This window comes from Protopterus annectens, chromosome 13.part0 (genome assembly GCF_019279795.1).
Source record: "Protopterus annectens isolate FY-2018-M chromosome 13.part0, PAN1.0, whole genome shotgun sequence".
Classification (NCBI taxonomy): domain Eukaryota; kingdom Metazoa; phylum Chordata; order Ceratodontiformes; family Protopteridae; genus Protopterus; species Protopterus annectens.
The window spans coordinates 890,478,676-890,498,031 of NC_056747.1; the positions used below are offsets into that span (position 1 = coordinate 890,478,676).

A 19,356-nucleotide genomic window follows, 5' to 3' on the forward strand; every position below is an offset into this window, starting at 1 on the left:
ACGAAAAATGTCACAGGCTGAGTTCCTTTTTAGCCACACATCAAAAGACATTCCGACAAAAAGAAGTTTAGCTCCACTTTAGAGATGACTGAAAGCTCTGTAAGACAGCATGAAAGGAGGACCACCCCAAGACTAACTTGTGGATAATAAACAAAACTGCAGCAATATTTCTATGATCAACACCAGTGATATGCTCAAGAATCTCTAGTAGACAAGTTGATGATGATCTGCTCTACTGATGCATGTGGGTCTAGTAAATAGGTTGCGAGGCATGTAGCGGCAGCATCCTTTCAGCCAACCCACAAAGCTCATGACCATCAAGGTATAATTTACTGGCGAACTGGGATGAGTTAAACTATCTCTTAAAATAAGACGGGAACTAGAAAAATAAAGGTAGAGGGCAGAGGTTCTGTTTCTCCAGGACTGAGGGTTCAGCTTTAGTGCTAATATTTGCTTTCGCCTAGCTGATGGCAGATGTCATGTCTGCTGAGAGCTAATGTGACCTTAGCTTTCAAGCTATAATTGTTTCTCCAGCATGTGCTTTTACCAGTCCTTTTCCTTACACCCTATAGTGTGTAATTGGACAGTTGAAAAACAAAGATTAATTTCTTAGTCTTGGGTGTCTCCAAGGGTATGTTCAAAGAGATTGGAGAAAGTACTTCCTCAATTTGCACCTCTTTACTTTTATCATGGAATTAGAAGCAAGGTGGTTTTCTTAAATTCAAGGCATGATAGTGCAATAACACATCAATGCAAACTATAGACATGAGACAGAATAAACAAAGTGGATAAAGCCAACTATAAAAGACAATGGTAAATAATTTTAAGCATATTTACCAACCATGAGGGCACTTGCTCATTATATGGTTGGAGAAGAACAGGACAATAAGACTACATTCTGCATAAAGCGATAAATCAAAAACCCAACAACTGTAAGAAAAACTAAGAAAACGAATGACATGTATCTGAGATACTTAAGCTATATTTGCCATTGGGGGATAAAATGATAGTACATGCAGCACACGTTATACCCATTAGTGAAGCATCCATATTTCGGAAGACAGACTATTGGAGAAACTGAAGACAGAATTAACACCAGATTATAGAATCCCACTGTACTTACTAACTACAAGAGTAAATTATGTTATTATTATTTGTATGTATTTATTTTATTGCAAGCATTTTGTAATTTTCTGTGCCCTATACAAACATAACCCAAAATAAACATATCACTCTCAGGAGGAATTCACAGTTAAAATAAGGTTAACCACTTAATCCCACCCCTTATCCCAAATCACATTTTTACTGTAATGTTATTTACAATGGTTTGGCCTTTAATCACAAAAGCTTGGGCAAACAATACACGTTTACCAAGCTCACAGTAAACAGTTTAAGTAAACTTAAAGAGAACTATCTGGAACCCTACATTCATGAATGTCCAATATGAAAAGCCTCTCCAGAAGTGCCATTCTTTCACGCATCTATCTAAAATTTATTTAAAACAAACAAAAAAACACAAGCACAACTTGTATTCCATGACTGGAAATATTACACATACAAAACAATGTCTCCCTGCAAAAATAAAAACATTGTAATCATTTTCACTTCATTTGCTCTACAAAAAACTTAAAACACATCTGTACACATGTATGTAATACCTGATACAATATACTACCATAATAAGCACAAAACATTCAACTTAATGAAGAGCAATGTTTTAACACATACTTCTGTTATGTATATATACTACAAAAGTGTGCTTTTACATCTAGAAAATAAAGCAAATCACTCTGAAATCAACCTTAAAAACAGTCAGCAGTGAAATATTCTGCAAAGTGCACAGAAATCATGTATAATACATCCTTAAATATTACACTAAGACTGTTCACTTCCAAACCCCAAACAGAAAATGCTGTTCAACTCACAAGGCAAAACTAGACTATCTTAAAACTGAACCCCAAAAAATTCACTATTTTAGAGAACCTTCATGAACCAACTTCTACTTAAAACAAGATAAAATTACTACCTGGCCATCTTCAATTTTTGTCTTTGGGTAGTTCAGAATTGACTTTGTAGCTATATCCCACTTTGCATATGTGTCTTCCCAAGCCTATAAAAGAAAATGCAGTGAATGTTTTTAGCATTACATACCAAAAAATTTAATAAAACTTACAAGCAAATGGAAAAACACCTTTTATTACCTCAGTGCTGCCAGGAGTAGGGTGTTCTATCCGTCTTAGCAGAGCCATTACTCTCTTCTGAAGTGCTGCCCTACCTGTACAAAACATCAAAAATGCTTACAACCAGAAGGAAAAAAAAACAAAAAAAAAAAAGCTGTCAACTTACAAAAAAACAGAAAATGCAAAAATGCATCAATGAACTAAATGTAAGCAAACCTACAAGCAAGGCAGGGAGGATGCATGCAACCCGAAAATAACATATTCAGTAGCCTTACTGCAGTTAAATGAAGGGATGGGTGAAGCAGGACAGCTTAAAAAAAAACAAGAGAGAAATGTGAACAGACAAGGAGATGAACCATATGGAAAACAAAAGTGAGGACGAGATTTTCTGGTGACATTGTCCTATAAATCTACAGTGGATATAAAAAGTGTACACACCCCTGTTAAACTGCCAGGTATTTGTGATATAAAAAAATGAGACCACAATAAATCATTTCAAAACTTTTCTCACCTTTAATGTGATATAACCAAGTACAATTCAACTGAAAAACAAATCTGTAAGGGGAAAAAAATAAAAACGTACAATAAGCTGATTGCACAAGTGTGCACACTCAAACTAATATTTTGTTGAAGCACCTTTGATTTAATTACAGCATATAGTCTTCTTGGGTAGGAGTCGATCAGCATTGGCACATCTTGACTTGGCAATATGTTCCTACTCTTCCTTGCAAAAGTGCTCCAAATGTCAGATTGCGAGGGCATCTCTTGTGCACAGCCCTCTTTAGGTCACCCCACAGATTTTCTATTGGATTTAGGTATGGGCTCTGGCTGGGCCATTCCAAAACTTTACTCATCTTCTGGTGAAGCCATTCTTTTGTTGATTTGGAAGTAGTACGCGTGGGTCATTGTCATATTGAAAGGTGAAATTCCTCTTCAGCTTTCTAGCAGACACCTGAAGGTTTTGGGCCAAAAGTGACAGGTATTTGGAAATGTTCATAATTCTCTCCACATTGACTAAAGCCCCAGCTCAAGAAAAGCAATCCCAAAGCATAACACTGCCACCACCATGGTTCACCGTGGGGATGGTGTCCTTTTGGTGACGCGAAGTGCTGTTTTTTTGCCAAATGTACTTTTTGGAATTGTGGCCAAATGTTCAGCCTTGATCTCATCAGACCATAACACATTCTCCCACATGTTTTTGGAGAGACCTGACGTATTGTTTTGCAAACTTTAGCTGGGCCTGGATGTTTTTCTGTGTAACGAAAGGCGTCCGTCTTGCAACCATACCCCATAGGCCCGACATATGGAAAATACAGGAGATTGTTGTCACATATAGTTTTATAACCAGTACTTGCTAGAAATTCCTGCAGCTCCTTCAGTGTTGCTGTAGGTCTCTTGGCAGCCACCCTGACCAGTTTTTGTCTTGTCATCAATTTTGGAGGATGTCCAGTTCTTTGCAACATCACGGTTGTCCCACATTTTCTCCACTTTTTAATGACCGTCTTCACTGTGTTCCATGGTATATCCAATGCTGTGGAAATTCTTTTGTATCCTTCTCCTGACTGACACCTTTCAACAATGACATCCCTTTGATGCGTTGTAAGCTCTCTGCGACCTATGGCTTTTGCTGTAGCAGTAAACTGAGTAAATGTCAGGAAAATCCTATTAGGACAGCTGAACTTTACTTGGGGTTAAACAGTCTCTCTAATTGATGTCAGGTGTGTACCCAAGAAGACTGAATGCTGTAATTAAAGCAAAAAGTGCTTCAACAAAGTATTAGTTTAAGGGTGTGCACACTTATGCAACCAGCTTATTGTATGTTTTTTTATTTTTTATACCCCCCCCAAATGGATTTGTTTTTCAACTGAACTGTACAAGTTATACGTCACATTAAAGGTGGAAAAAGTTTTTAAATGATTTACCGTGGATTAATTTTTTTATATCACAAAAACCTGGCATTTTAACAGGGGTGTGTACACTTTTTATATCCACTGTATATAGTAAATAAAAAAAGCATAAAATATTCAATGTAAGATAATACAGACTCCTCTAAAACTCTATAAAACCATGTTCAACAAATACGAGCAAAGGTGATTCATCATGGGACTGGAAATGGGAACAATTACAATATACAAAGTAAAGCAGTAGAATATGACAGGCTGATTTCAGTTAACTATAATGGTAGTATTTGCAAACCTTTTCTGTCACCAAGCAGTACAACTTAATTGCCCCCACCCCCCAAAAAACAGATTTTTTTTTCCCTTTTCTTTTTTCAGGTCAACTTGAGGTTGCTGAAGAATGCTCCCCCCCCCCCCCAACACACACACAACTGAAATTCAAGAGGCTTAGATACTGTGCAACTCAAGCCTACCTGAAGAATATTCCCTTAGTTTCAACCATTCATTTCGCCAACATTCTCATCAAAGCACTCTGTAGAAAATCTAACATGTTACATTCCAGAAAATATATTCAAAATGATTTCTCTCTTCCCGATCACGCCTCCAGCACTTGTTACCTATCTGAGGAAAACTTCTCTTAAAACTACAAACGCAAACACTTGCATGCAAAAATTCTAAGCCTTCTGCACATTGTAGCATACCTAGGAGCCTTACAGGTTTCCTCCCATTGATCCTTTGAAAACTGCCTTTCCATTCTCTTCTCCCAAGCGTTTCTAACCTCTGATCAATTACTGTACGCATCATGTAATATCTTAAATGCCCTAATTATCCCTTTGTAACAGCAGCATCTGTTCTAGACTCAATTAAAAATTCTACCAGAGCTTGCCTTTCACCTACCATTTCCCTCTCCCTTTCTCTTTGCCTACACTCTATTATAAATCCCTAACAGGGAATACTGTCTGTAATATGAAGTCTAAACTTTTGCTTAACCTCATCCCACTCTATCCTTCCACACCTCTAAATACCTTAGTGAAAGAAATCTGGACAAAGCCATAAATAATGGGGGGGGGGGTAGGCAAAGGCCCCAAAACTGGAACAATTAACTACTGCTAGTATAAACTTAGAAAGTTGATAGAACAGGTTTTGCATCAGCATGAATTTCCCAAAGGGTATGATAAACTCAAATACCTCCCATTATTTTCTGATTTTAATCCCCAATGATTTGGCAAAAAGCAAAAAAAATTATGACAAACAAAACTGAGACACAAATCCGGACAGTTGACAGGTATGTACCCTTCCCTCAAGAGTTATTTGCTGCCAATACCATTTTTTGCCAATTTCCTCCAGTAATTTTCAGCACCGCTTGCCTGCTTTTTATACCCCTACTTGCAGTCACCCTTACTGGCAAAATATTTCTCCATACTGAAACAAACAGTCATGAGGAGAAGGTTAACACTTGCATCACACCTCCAGCCTCACAAATACCTACTAAACTAGCACTGGCAAAAAATACACATAAATACACAAAATCATACTCTGAGGCTCTAAATAAAAACCTGCAAAAGTATCAGAGAGCTCCAAAGCAGGCACCCACAAAACCTGCACCTCCCGTCACAAACCAGACAACACACAAAGCACAAAATCAATGTGCCGCACAATCACAGCTCTTAAGGCGAAATAACATACCTAACACACTAGTAATAGGCGACTCAATAGTCAGGCACACCGATGCCCCACTCACTAAGCTGGACAAGGAGAAGGTTACTGTTAGCTGCCTATCGGCAGCCAGAATCCGCCACAACACAAGCACTCAGGTCACTCCAGAACAAGTACAAATATGACTCTCTCATTGTTCATGTTGGTGTGAATGACCTGAAATGTACCTCCCTGGACTACATGAAAAGAGACATGGAAGAGCTCTCTGATCATGTAGCCCAGGCGGGTATGACCCTGAGTAGCATCCTGCCCTCACCAAGAATGATACCTCAGTATAAAGAAAAAATGATCAATTTCAACACTTGGCTAAGCTTCTGGTATCATTCAAAGGGGATCCAGTGTCTGTCAGCCTGGGATGACATACTCGACAAGCAGCGTTGCTTCTTAAGAGATGGCGTGCACCTGTCACCCCTTGGCTTTCGAATACTGGCCAAGACTCTTGCTGCCCCCATAGTGCCTTTTTTAGGCAAGGCTCAAAATTCAAACCCACCACCGTAAACAGCGCAAGTAAAAAAAAATGAGGGTTATGCTACTCAACACCAGGAGTTTAAATCTCAAAATGCATGCGCTCGAAGCACTCCTAAGTATGGAGAACACTGACATCTATGCAGTAACTGAAACCTGGTTCAAGGCTCCAGATAGCACTCCAGCACTACTGGGCTACAACTCATACCACACATTCCAGGCACAGAACACGGACCGAAACACAAAAGGAGGGGGTGTATCCATATTCATCAAGGATACTCACACCTCCAGGTTAGTGGCGCAGCATGATACCTCTAAGATCATCCATGTGCAACTAACATCGGGCAAATCTGCAATGCAAATTGTGGCCTGCTACAGATCACACTCCATGACCCAGGACCACCACTCCACCTTTCTGGAGACACTGGAAAACATGAAGGCACTACCGAGCACCCTGATATTGGGCGATTTCAATTACCCTACTATTAAATGGGAAAACTACTTGACTACAAACCCCCAGGCTCAGCGCTTCCTGGAATTTATCAACTCAAATGCCCTGGATCAGCTGGTAAACTCCCCTACCAGAGGCCACAACATATTGGACCTGGTCATCATCAACATGGGCGACATGTGTTCCGTACCGGAGGTTAACCCGTCACTGGTTAGATCAGACCATAAACTAATCACCCTGGATGTCCACACCCCACTACCTCCCCCAACCAAGGAAACCACAGTGAAAAACTTTTCTAAAGCAAACTTCACCTTAGTTAAGGCAGAGGTGGTAAGTTTCACAGCCCCCACGCTAAAGGATAACACTGCGTAAGATGCAGAATCCTTTACAATTGCACTCTATGAGCACCTACAAGGATGCATGGATCGTGCCATCCCTAGCAAGACCAAGACTCACTCCCCTAAGAGAAGGAAATCAGTCTGGTGGACCCCTGCCATAAACAGGTTATACAACAGGAGGAGGAAACTAGTTCAGAAAAAAAGCAAATCCCAAGAAGGAAAGACATCCCTGATCAGTATCAGTAAGAAATGAAGGTCCCTCATAAAATCATCCAAGGCTAACTTTGAAAGAAAAATAGCCAAGGATTCGAAAGATAACCACAAAGCCTTCTTTAGCTATGTCAAGAATCTAAGTGGCAACTCACAGATATGCTCTGAGCTAGTGCAAAATAACACAAAATATACTGAACCTACTGATATTGCCAACATCCTGGCCCATAGATTCAGTGCAAACTTCACCTCCCTCTCACCTTCAAAAGGGCCGACAACAATACCAGAAAAGTGTAGTTTCCCGGAAATCACAGAAGCACAGGTGAAAACAGCTCTTTCAAAAGCTAAAAACACAGCATCAATGGGGCCAGATAGTGTCGCAGGCTGTGTCTTGCACGAACTACAGAACGAACTAACCCTCCACCTAAACCCACTGTTCAACCTCAGCCTCTCCACAGGCTATGTGCAAACAGAATGGCGCAAAGCAACAGTTATTCTGCTCCACAAAGGAGGGGCCACAACTGACCCTGGTAACTACCGCCCCATAAGCCTGACTAGCCTGGTCTGCAAGGCTATGGAGGGCATCATCAAGGAACTCATTAGCAAAGACACTGGGAACCTCCCAACACTTGACCCGACCCAGTTTGGCTTTGTTAAGGGCAGATCATGCCTACTAAACCTGGTTGACTTCAAGACAGTCACCAAGGCCATAGACGAGGGATAGGTGGTTCACAGAGTCTACCTTGATCTCGTCAAGGCGTTCAACACCATTCTTCACTCGGGTATTATAGAAAAACTCACCAGCCTGAACATAAACCCCTACGTCACAAGATGGGTTGCCAACTGGCTTACAGACAGAACTCACACGGTAAGAACAGTGGGCTCCAGGTCAGACTCTAAACCAGTCACAAGTGGTGTCCCACAAGGCTCGGTTCTGGGACCCCTACTGTTCGGCATATATTTCTCAGGAGTACAGGCAAACACAGGAGGACTATGGCTAACCAAGTTCGTTGATGACTGCAAACTGGGAGCCATAATTGACTCTCTGGCTGACACGGACATCCTTCAAACAGGCCTTGCTGAGACAGGCACCTGGCGTCAAAGTCATGACCTCAAGCTAAATGCCAAAAAATGCATAGTCATCCCGTTTGCGAAAAACAAAATACCCACGAATTACCACATAGGCTGCAGCCCCCTTAATACAGAAGAGGTAATAAGAGATCTGAGGACCCAGGTATATAGTAATCTTTCTTTTGACAATCATATTACCAAAGTAGTTAGGAAATCCTTCTATGTGGCCCATCTAATTACTAGGGGGTTCGCATCTAGAAATAAAGAGCTTATAGTGTCCCTCTACTCATCACTCACCAGACCCATCATACAGTACAATGCCCCATTTGGGATGTACCTCATAAGACACTTTCAACAGCTGGAAAGACCACAAAAGCACCTCACCAAGAGGATTACTGGTCTCAAACATATGTCCTATGCAGCCCGACTGAAAAAACTCCAGCTGTACTCAGTGGCATATCGCTTACTCAGAGGTGATCTCTGCCTGACTTACAAAGCCAAGTCCAACTCAGAATTGATGGGCATGCTCCACCTAAAGAAATCCAAGTCACTGCGAGCCATGCGCTCTAGTGAGCTAAACCTCGCTACAACAATAAATAGAACATGCTGGAGGGATAAATTCCTGTCACAGAGACTCCCCCATGCTTTGGAGAAAAATTCCTAACGACATTAGGCAGAGCCCCTAACTAACACTCTAAGAGAAGCCTTGATGAGTGGATGGGTAACAGAAAATACACCCCTGGGATCACTTCATTGGCTCTGCTTGACAGAGCCTCAGTTAATTAATCAATGGGGCTGCGAAAGCAGACACACTCTGGCTAGGCTTAAAAATGCCCCGGGCAGATAGCCTAGTACCTACCTATGAACCTATACCCAAGCTTAAAATACTTTCGGTAACTTCATGAATATAATACTCTGTATGGATGTTATTCTTCCTAAAGACTTGGCAAACAAAATTCTACTCTCTCTCTACCTTTTGAACCCCCCTCCCCTGCCTTTCATAATTATCTCATTCCACTATGACATATAATCTTCTACTTCAGTTATATATAACTACCTTAACTGCACAGCTATAAAGTGAGCCTTCAAACCAAGGTAATCCTAAACCACCTTATTCTATGGCAAGAAATAACATAATTCCCTTACCTTTTGCCCCTCCCAAATAAATTCTTTCAACTCCATTAATCAAACAGATCCTCTGCTAGAAAAAAAAACATGCCTGACCTGTATAGAAGATTAATTGGACTAAACATTTTCTTTGCTTGTCTCTTGCCATCCATAATCAGGAGCTTCCAGTTTTTGCATTATCTTTTGTTTAGTTCCTTCCTACATATCCTTAGCTACAGTAACAGAATCCATTTAATCTATATACCTAGATACTTCATTTTATAATGTCCCCATAAGTACAAGTACTAACGAACCAATTCATGTGTGGGAACACGTTTACTGCTATAGCCTTCATTTTATTTTCATTTATTTTATATTTTCAAACTTGAAAATGTCTAAAAATGTTTCACAACACTGAAATGCCCCTTTCTGTAATCATCATGTATAAAGCATCTGCAAATTAAGCTAACTTTTCAAACAATGAGAAAGAAAACATCCCTGCCTAGTTTAGCTGTTCAAGCATAGCTCGTCAGAGAGGAACTCTTCCACCTTAATGCCTGCCAATGAATCTTGGGGTTAATAAGAACAATAGATAAAGGTTTGCAGGCAGGCTGATCTTAAATGCAGTTGCTTCTTTTCATCTTTATGTGAGACTTTGCCACATTGCTCCAGGACTTTGTTTCAATATAAATACTAAAGAAACAACACACTAAATCCACTTTTAATACCCTATCCCTTTCAATTTGCAGCAAACACAAGAAAACACACTTTCCAAAAAGGAAATTTTCCTCTTTACATAGAAACAGTTTTCTTAAATCAATGGCTGCACCTACAGGCAAATACCTATTCTAAAATTACGAGTTAACCATGCTGAAGAAAGGCTCTTCCTCTTCCCTGTCTCGACACTTACTGAAGTATTTCTACAGGAAATGTGAAAAGAGGTAAACAAGCTTTCTTATAGAAAACTTCAGTTTTAGAATCACTCTCCAAAAGGAAAGGATTGGGCAAAAAGCTGTGAGAAGGGAAGTGTGCTTACTACAGTTAGTCTCAGTTCTCTTCCCATGACAAAAGACGAGGGATGCAGCCCTTCCCCTAACCCTAGCTCTCAGAGGAATGCAGCCAAATACTGCTGTGTTTGGAGCCAGACATGTGACTGAAACATGCTGGGAGACAAAGATGGGACTCTAGCACCTAGAAATAGACTTAAGCAGCACAAGGGGTGAATATCTGTGTGGGGTTTAGTAAAGAAAAACCATGTTCCACGAGCATGCAGCCAACACTCACAAAGACAGTCACCACCAAACTAATAGGCTGGACAACAACCCCTGTTGATACAGAACTAACCAAACATACTCCCCCCAAACAAGGGGAACCAACCCTGCTGAACATGTCTGTGTGTGTGTGTGTGTGTGGGGGGGGGGTTCTGGGTACAACAGTTTTCCATCCTGAATGCAAGCACCAAGTCCTCACCCTGGGACCTAAGGACCTACTGCACAGATGTGAGCCTGGCAAAACATGCCCTAGCCACACTACCAGGGAACAAGCTGTGCAGGTACCCCAAGATATACCCCCAATGTTTTTTATGAGGATCCACTCCCTGTAAGCCTCTTCATATGTAGAAAATGGCACATGCGTGATCCCTTGCTAGCTGGGGCTGCAGTAAGCAAGGATCATAACATCATGCTGAAGGTGAATTTATCTATGAGATGGTGTGACCAGTGTCTGGCCTTTATCTCCTTTTACACTTTCCTTCAATATTCTGAGCACCAATCTAGGAACAGGAGACAAAATCTTGCCAAATTCTGTGCTACGCACCCTAAAATGTTGCCATACTGACAGAAGTAAGGCAGATCTTCAAACTTCTTTCATCTATACCTGGCTGGCTAAAATGAATTCCTGGCATTTATGGCAGCGTATAAATGCATTCTTTCTGGCAAGTCAATAGACCAGTGCTGGTGTGGAAACCAATCTGGTGACCACAACAAAGGAAAAGTTAATTGTCTATGCATCTACCATATGAACTTTTCTATGATTTACCTTGGGATCACAATCTAAACTTTTCCCAGTGAGTGGCATATGATGGACATTTTCCCCTGACAGTGAATGCCATGGTGTGCACCAAAGACAGGTATGCATGCTTCCCAAGTTAAGGAATGAGAAAGAAAAATACCACCAAAATGAGGACTGCAGGAAAAAAAAAAAAATCCCAGCAATTACTCACTACAGAAGGCACTCAAAGTGAGAACAGTTTCTCATTCTTATTACAGATGCTGCATTTGCTTGTATCTCCCACTTTCCTTCAAGTTTTGTGACCCAGTTCAAATGCTATCCAAAATCTAGCAATGCAGTTTTGACTCTGTAAATGCATATTTCCTTAATCAACCTATCAAGTCAATCTATATATGGCTGAACACAAAATTCTCTGTATTTTCCAATATAACTAAGACTGCCAGTTTTCATTGTATTCTTTTCTAAGCTTTGTATTTCTACTTTTACTTTTCTGTACTTTCCTCTGCTAGCAGCATTTCTCACCTCCAGCTACATTTTCATCTTTGCTCACTTCTAAATTGCTTCTGCTAATATGAATGGTTGTTAAATAAGGTTTTATTCATGGTTTAAAAGTTTCTTTACAACTGCATATAAAGATATCAAATGTTATGCATGCAGTCCCACAACTATGGACAAATGCTTTTTCTTTTATGACACTATGCGGCTTTCAATTAGCTTGTGGATTATACATATTGTCATTTTAAAGTTAACATCTCTGGAGTTGCCACATTCAATTTCAAAAACATCTTTTAAATGCATGGTAGAAGTCTGCCTATAGTTTCAAGAAGATACTCAAGTTAATGGAACACTTCAAGAAAAATCTGAGAAGCCTTCTTATTCCAGTAGTCTTGTAAGAGCACATCATACATGCCATATTAAAATGGATGGGACTACAGCTAAAGTCATTGTCACTAAAAAGATGTTCCTCAAAAACAACTAGAGGCAATGGTGTGAAGACAACTCTCACAATATTGATTTTTTAGTTAAGGAAGTGTCTGAAAACCTCAAGTCCACCTTCAATCCTCAGAAAAACACCCCTGAAACAGAATACATTCCCAATATTTACAAATCTAGCAGAATTATTATTCAGACTTCATTATGGTGCCTTTTCAGTCACATATTGTTTCAAGCTACAAATATTTAATTCACACTGGCACTAACATTAACTAAGCAAAAGCATACAAATGAAGATTCAAAGCAATGATGCTACAAAGCTTCTTTGCTGACAAAGGAAAATCTAGGCAAAAAATGGATTTCATGCCAATAAGACAAAGACCAAAGGATTTTCAGAAAGAGAATTTATTACTAACAAATTAGGACATTTGGAAAACAAACGGCTTACAATAATATAGACAGTAGGCTATGGATCCACAGGGATATTTTGCCTCCTGAATCTGTAGAGACAATATTCTTGGCAAGTGATCAGGGAAATTTAGTCACAGTCTCTGAACATGACTGTAAAAGAGTAGGCATTACAGTTGTTTCCATAATGGATGCCTAACTATTAGACAGAGCAATGGCTGTTATATGTGAAAGATGAAGAAACCAAAATCTAATGACAATAATTTCTGTTAATGACACCTTCAGGAAAGTCAGTATACTGTTGTCTGCCTTAATTATTTTTGGCTTGGTTTGTGCTACAAAAAAAAAATTTTGACCAACCCTAGGATCTTGTTTGATGGCTATTGTACCATTGTCCAAATAGCCTATTTCTTCCAGGACAATGGGAGACTAGCATTCTGGACTATTAGAGCTTCCTACAGTCAATTTGTTCCTGCCTGGGAGCCCCAATTAAGTCCTCTGTTCTCCAGCAAGAGTCAGGCAGTAAAGGACAGACGAGATTGCTTACCTTCCACCTGGCAGAAACCTCCCACCCACACACACAGTTTCTCCAAGTCTGCAACTGCCATCACCTGAGAAGTGTGCTATCACACTCGTTTCCCTCTTCTACTTCATGCAAGTGCACTGTGATAGTGTGAGCTCAGCCAGCTTGGTACTGCACTAGTTAAACATGTAGTTATCCTGCAAGGAATCATCTGTGTGGTGAGCCAGAGCTGGTCCCCCACTGCTATCTCATCAGAGTAAGAGAAAAAACAGCATTGGCCACTCATTCTCATCAACTACGGCCACCTTCTACAGGCACCTGCTCTGCCAGTCAATCTCGGTTAGTCGGGGCTTTATCCCTGTACACCATAAAGCAGGTAACTGGGAAATCCCAAGACAGTGCAGCAAATGAGTTATGTGGGAAAATGAGCAGACTGCCAATATATTGCACAATTCTAACAATCTGTATAATGCATCTCAAACAGGAGATAAGTATTTGGTTTCCTAAACTTTGTTACAGCTTTTACAATGGAGACACACAAAAGGATAAACATTTGATGGAAATGACATGAAACAAAAACATTAAAGTATTTTTACACTACAGAAAGCTATGAAGACTATACATTGGACTAAGGCAAACTCATGTAAATGGCTGTTTGGTAAGGATCATTCCCTTTAAATTGGCACCAGAGAGACATTCGTTACACAATTATGCAGCTGTGCACACATCCAAAGACTGTGGCAATTAGACTGCTTACAGATACTTCAGTTTGGCTCAGCTGCTTATTTTATAGTTTGCACACCTCAGTTTTTAATACCATTTATTCTAGTTTCCTTTTTTTTTCTGAATGTGTTAAATTCATTGAAATGCTGCTGTTTCTCTCTTGCTCTAAGTTTTTATGATACACATCTAGTTTCATCTAACAGGGAGAGAAGAGGACAATCTATCTCTAGTTATGCTCATTTCATTTCCAGGAGCTTAGTGTGACAATATTACAATTTGTGGAAGGCTTGGGAAGACTATATCCAGATGTTGGTTGAGATATTTACCGTTTTTTTTCTCAGCAATTTCTAGCTGAGAGACTGGCATTCTCCATTGACAAGTTTTCCAGCACCTGAAATTGTAGCAGCTACATTTACTGCAGTTGCTGTGGCAACACTGTAGCAGAACAGTCATTGGTTTGCTGAGTTTTCTGTCTGTTTGTTTTGGATCTTTTCATTGGAGTGTCCATCATATGCTAGCCCTCTCTCTGCTGTGACCACCTTGGATTGTAAACTATGGGATCTTTTGGCCTGTTTGGTTATTTTGGGGCATGTTGAATTTGGTGCCTATTTGACAGTATACTGTGACAGTGCAGTCACAACAACAAGGGAAGCAGTTTATCATTTCCATATCTACTATTCAGCACATTCCATCACTGCTGCACAGCCCCCCCCAAAGAGACAGAATACACTAGTCAAACTAAGTCAGTCAGGATAGGAAATACAGAACATTAAGGCAAATACGCAAACACAGCAAGCTACTGATTGCATTAGAATAGAACTGTGTTAGAAAGTGACTTGTTGGACAGTGTTTTTAATATCATACGGCCTATGTCATATAATGTCATATAACATACGGCCACTGATCTCATAAGCCTAAAACTTACTCATTTAAACATTACATCTATCCCTAGCTACCTCCTTGCCAGATATCACAGACTGTCCCACATTAAAATTCTAAATCTCTTGATTAAGAAACCAAAATATTTACTGTACTCCCCTATCATAGCTTACCTTGAACATAGCCACTCTACCTTGGTAGATGGGGACATCCACCCCAACCCAGGGCCCTTAACCACTCCACCTGGTGAGGCAACCACTTCACTAAACTCTTCCCTACTACTACCAACCTCTAATACAAACACTCTACTCATAGGTCACCTTAATATACGAAGTGTCAATAATAAAATCACCCATCTCCACTCCCTTCTACAACACCACTCCTTTGATCTTCTCTGTTTAACTGAAACCTGGTTAAAACCCTTTACCAAAGATAATGAAATCTTACCTCCAGGTTATAACATCTCGAGACTGACCGCAAAACTAGAAAAGGCGGAGGAGTTGCACTCCTATTCAAAACAGAACTTAGTGTAAAATTAATACCCTACGATAACCTGGACAATAACAAGACTGAACTTCTTATCTCAAAGCTACAACTAAACCCTAAAAAGTCCATCATCATCTATATTATCTGTATATATCTACCCCCTGGAAATAATTCTACTACTATAGAAAATAACCTTAGTTGGCTCTCCTCCTCCTATCCACAAGAAACCATAATTCTCGGAGACTTTAACCTGGACTGGTCCTCTTTAATTACTAATAACCCAGCTTCATATTAACCTCCATGACTTTACTCAAATAATAAACGCTCTACTAGGACTAACAAATCTAATAACATCAGCAGAGAAAAAGCATTCTAGACTGATTCTCGTTAATAAACCTCTACTTAAATATCAGTCTGGAATACTACCAGATGACTTTAGTGATCACAATCTAACCTATATTATTAGACAAAGAAATGCCTCTAACAATACATTAACCTACCTATGGGGACCCTCGTACGCATCTCAAATGTTTCAACCATATACAATTTAGAAATGAACTAAGATGCTTGCAACGGGTGGAACCAACTAAAGATAACTTCCTCTTGGAAGAAGCTGTGCAATACTTCAATACTACATTCCTAACTATTCTAGATAACTCAGTGCCCCATCCCAAAAATTGCAAAAATTTAAAAAACCAATTTTTAAAACCATCTAAAAAAACCGCCCCTGGTTTAAAAACTAAAACACCTAAGACAAAAAATGTTACCCCTTGAAAAACCCAAGGCTTGGATTAAAATTTGGGGCAATTACTCCACCCTGAGGACAGAAAAAATCCCAGCAATTACTCACTACAGAAGGCACTCAAAGTGAGAACAGTTTCTCATTCTCATTACAGATGCTGCATTTGCTTTTATCTCCCACTTTCCTTCAAGTTTTGTGACCCAGTTCAAATGCTATCCAAAATCTAGCAATGCCATCATCAGTTTTGACTCTGTAAATGCAAATTTCCTTAATCAACCTGTCAAGTCAATCTATATATGACTGAACACAAAATTCTCTGTATTTTCCAATATAACTAAGACTTCCAGTTTTCATTGTATTCTTTTCTAAGCTTTGTATTTCTACTTTTACTTTTCTGTACTTTCCTCTGCTAGCAGCATTTCTCACCTCCAGCTACAATTTTCATCTTTGCTCACTTCTAAATTGCTTCTGCTAATATGAATGGTTGTTACATAAGGTTTTATTCATGGTTTAAAAGTTTCTTTACAACTGCATATCAAGATATCAAATGTTATGCATGCAGTCCCACAACTATGGACAAATGTTTTTTTTCTTTTATGACACTATGCAGCTTTCAATTAGCTTGTGGATTATACATATTGTCATTTTAAAGTTAACATCTCTGGAGTTGCCACATTCAATTTCAAAAACATCTTTTAAATGCATGGTAGAAGTCTGCCTATAGTTTCAAGAAGATACTCAAGTTAATGGAACACTTCAAGAAAAATCTGAGAAGCCTTCTTATTCCAGTAGTCTTGTAAGAGCACATCAGACATGCCATATTAAAATGGATTCGACTACAGCTAAAGTCATTGTCACTAAAAAGATGTTCCTCAAAAACAACTAGAGGCAATGGTGTGAAGACAACTCTCACAATATTGATTTTTTAGTTAAGGAAGTGTCTGAAAACCTCAAGTCCACCTTCAATCCTCAGAAAAACACCCCTGAAACAGAATACATTCCCAATATTTACAAATCTAGCAGAATTATTATTCAGACTTCATTATGGTGCCTTTTCAGTCGCATATTGTTTCAAGCTAAAATATTTAATTCACACTGGCACTAACATTAACTAAGCAAAAGCATACAAATGAAGATTCAAAGCAATGATGCTACAAAGCGTCTTTGCTGACAAAGGAAAATCTAGGCAAAAAAATGGATTTCATGCCAATAAGACAAAGACCAAAGGATTTTCAGAAAGAGAATTTATTACTAACAAATTAGGACATTTGGAAAACAAACGGCGACACAATAATATAGACAGTAGGCTATGGATCCACAGGGATATTTTGCCTCCCGAATCTGTAGAGACAATATTCTTGGCAAGTGATCAGGGAAATTTAGTCACAGTCTCTGAACATGACTGTAAAAGAGTAGGCATTACAGTTGTTTCCATAATGGATGCCTAACTATTAGACAGAGCAATGGCAGTTATATGTGAAAGATGAAGAAACCAAAATCTAATGACAATAATTTCTGTTAATGACACCTTCAGGAAAGTCAGTATACTGTTGTCCGCCTTAATTATTTTTGGCTTGGCTTGTGCTACAAAAAAAAAATTTTGACCAACCCTAGGATCTTGTTTGATGGCTATTGTACCATTGTCCAAATAGCCTATTTCTTCCAGGACAATGGGAGACTAGCATTCTAGAGTATTAGAGCTTCCTACAGTCAATTTTTTTCCTGCCTGGGAGCCCCAATTAAGTCCTCTGTTCTCCAGCAAGAGTCAGGCAGTAAAGGACAGACGAGATTGCTTACCTTCCACCTGGCAGAAACCTCCCACCCACAAACACAGTTTTTCCAAGCCTGCAACTGCCATCACCTGAGAAGTGTGCTATCACACTCGTTCCCTCTTCTACTTCATGCAAGTGCACTGTGATAGTGTGAGCTCAGCCAGCTTGGTACTGCACTAGTTAAACATGTAGTTATCCTGCAAGGAATCATCTGTGTGGTGAGCCAGAGCTGCTCCCCCCACTGCTATCTCATCAGAGTAAGAGAAAAAACAGCATTGGCCACTCATTCTCATCAACTACGGCCACCTTCTACAGGCACCTGCTCTGCCAGTCAATCTCGGGTAGTCGGGGCTTTATCCCTGTACACCATAAAGCAGGTAACTGGGAAATCCCAAGACAGTGCAGCAAATGAGTTATGTGGGAAAATGAGCAGACTGCCAATATATTGCACAATTCTAACAATCTGTATAATGCATCTCAAACAGGAGATAAGAAAGTATTTGGTTTCCTAAACTTTGTTGCAGCTTTTACAATGGAGACACACAAAAGGATAAACATTTGATGGAAATGACATGAAACAAAAACATTAAAGTATTTTTACACTACAGAAAGCTATGAAGACTATACATTGGACTAAGGCAAACTCATGTAAATGGCTGTTTGGTAAGGATCATTCCCTTTAAATTGGCACCAGAGAGACATTCGTTACACAATTATGCAGCTGTGCACACATCCAAAGACTGTGGCAATTAGACTGCTTACAGATACTTCAGTTTGGCTCAGCTGCTTATTTTATAGTTTGCACACCTCAGTTTTTAATACCATTTATTCTAGTTTCCTTTTTTCTGAATGTGTTAAATTCATTGAAATGCTGCTGTTTCTCTCTTGCTCTAAGTTTTTATGATACACATCTAGTTTCATCTAACAGGGAGAGAAGAGGACAATATCTCTAGTTATGCTCATTTCATTTCCAGGAGCTTAGTGTGACAATATTACAATTTGTGGAAGGCTTGGGAAGACTATATCCAGATGTTGGTTGAGATATTTACCAATTTTTTTCTCAGCAATTTCTAGCTGAGAGACTGGCATTCTCCATTGACAAGTTTTCCAGCACGTGAAATTGTAGCAGCTACATTTACTGCTGTTGCTGTGGCAACACTGTAGCAGAACAGTCATTGGTTTGCTGAGTTTTCTGTATGCTTGTTTTGGATCTTTTCATTGGAGTGTCCATCATATGCTAGCCCTCTCTCTGCTGTGACCACCTTGGATTGTAAACTATGGGATCTTTTGGCCTGTTTGGTTATTTTGGGGCATGTTGAATTTGGTGCCTATTTGACAGTATACTGTGACAGTGCAGTCACAGCAACAAGGGAAGCAGTTTATCATTTCCATATCTACTATTCAGCACATTCCATCACTGCTGCACAGCCCCCCAAAGAGACAG

The 19,356-nt window shown here is 39.6% G+C and overlaps 1 protein-coding gene across 2 annotated transcripts in view; it reads right to left on the minus strand.

The window, feature by feature from the left end:
* NF1 (neurofibromin 1) overlaps positions 1–19,356 on the minus strand; it is a 5,218,972-nt gene that overhangs the window by 3,311,362 nt on the left and 1,888,254 nt on the right. For both annotated transcript variants that reach the window (XM_044054637.1, XM_044054636.1), the window contains exons 18-19: positions 2,202–2,275; positions 2,027–2,110 (exon numbers count right to left, since the gene is read on the minus strand). In XM_044054637.1, coding sequence (XP_043910572.1) covers positions 2,027–2,110; positions 2,202–2,275 — 158 coding nt within the window. The remainder of the gene's footprint in view (positions 1–2,026; positions 2,111–2,201; positions 2,276–19,356) is intronic.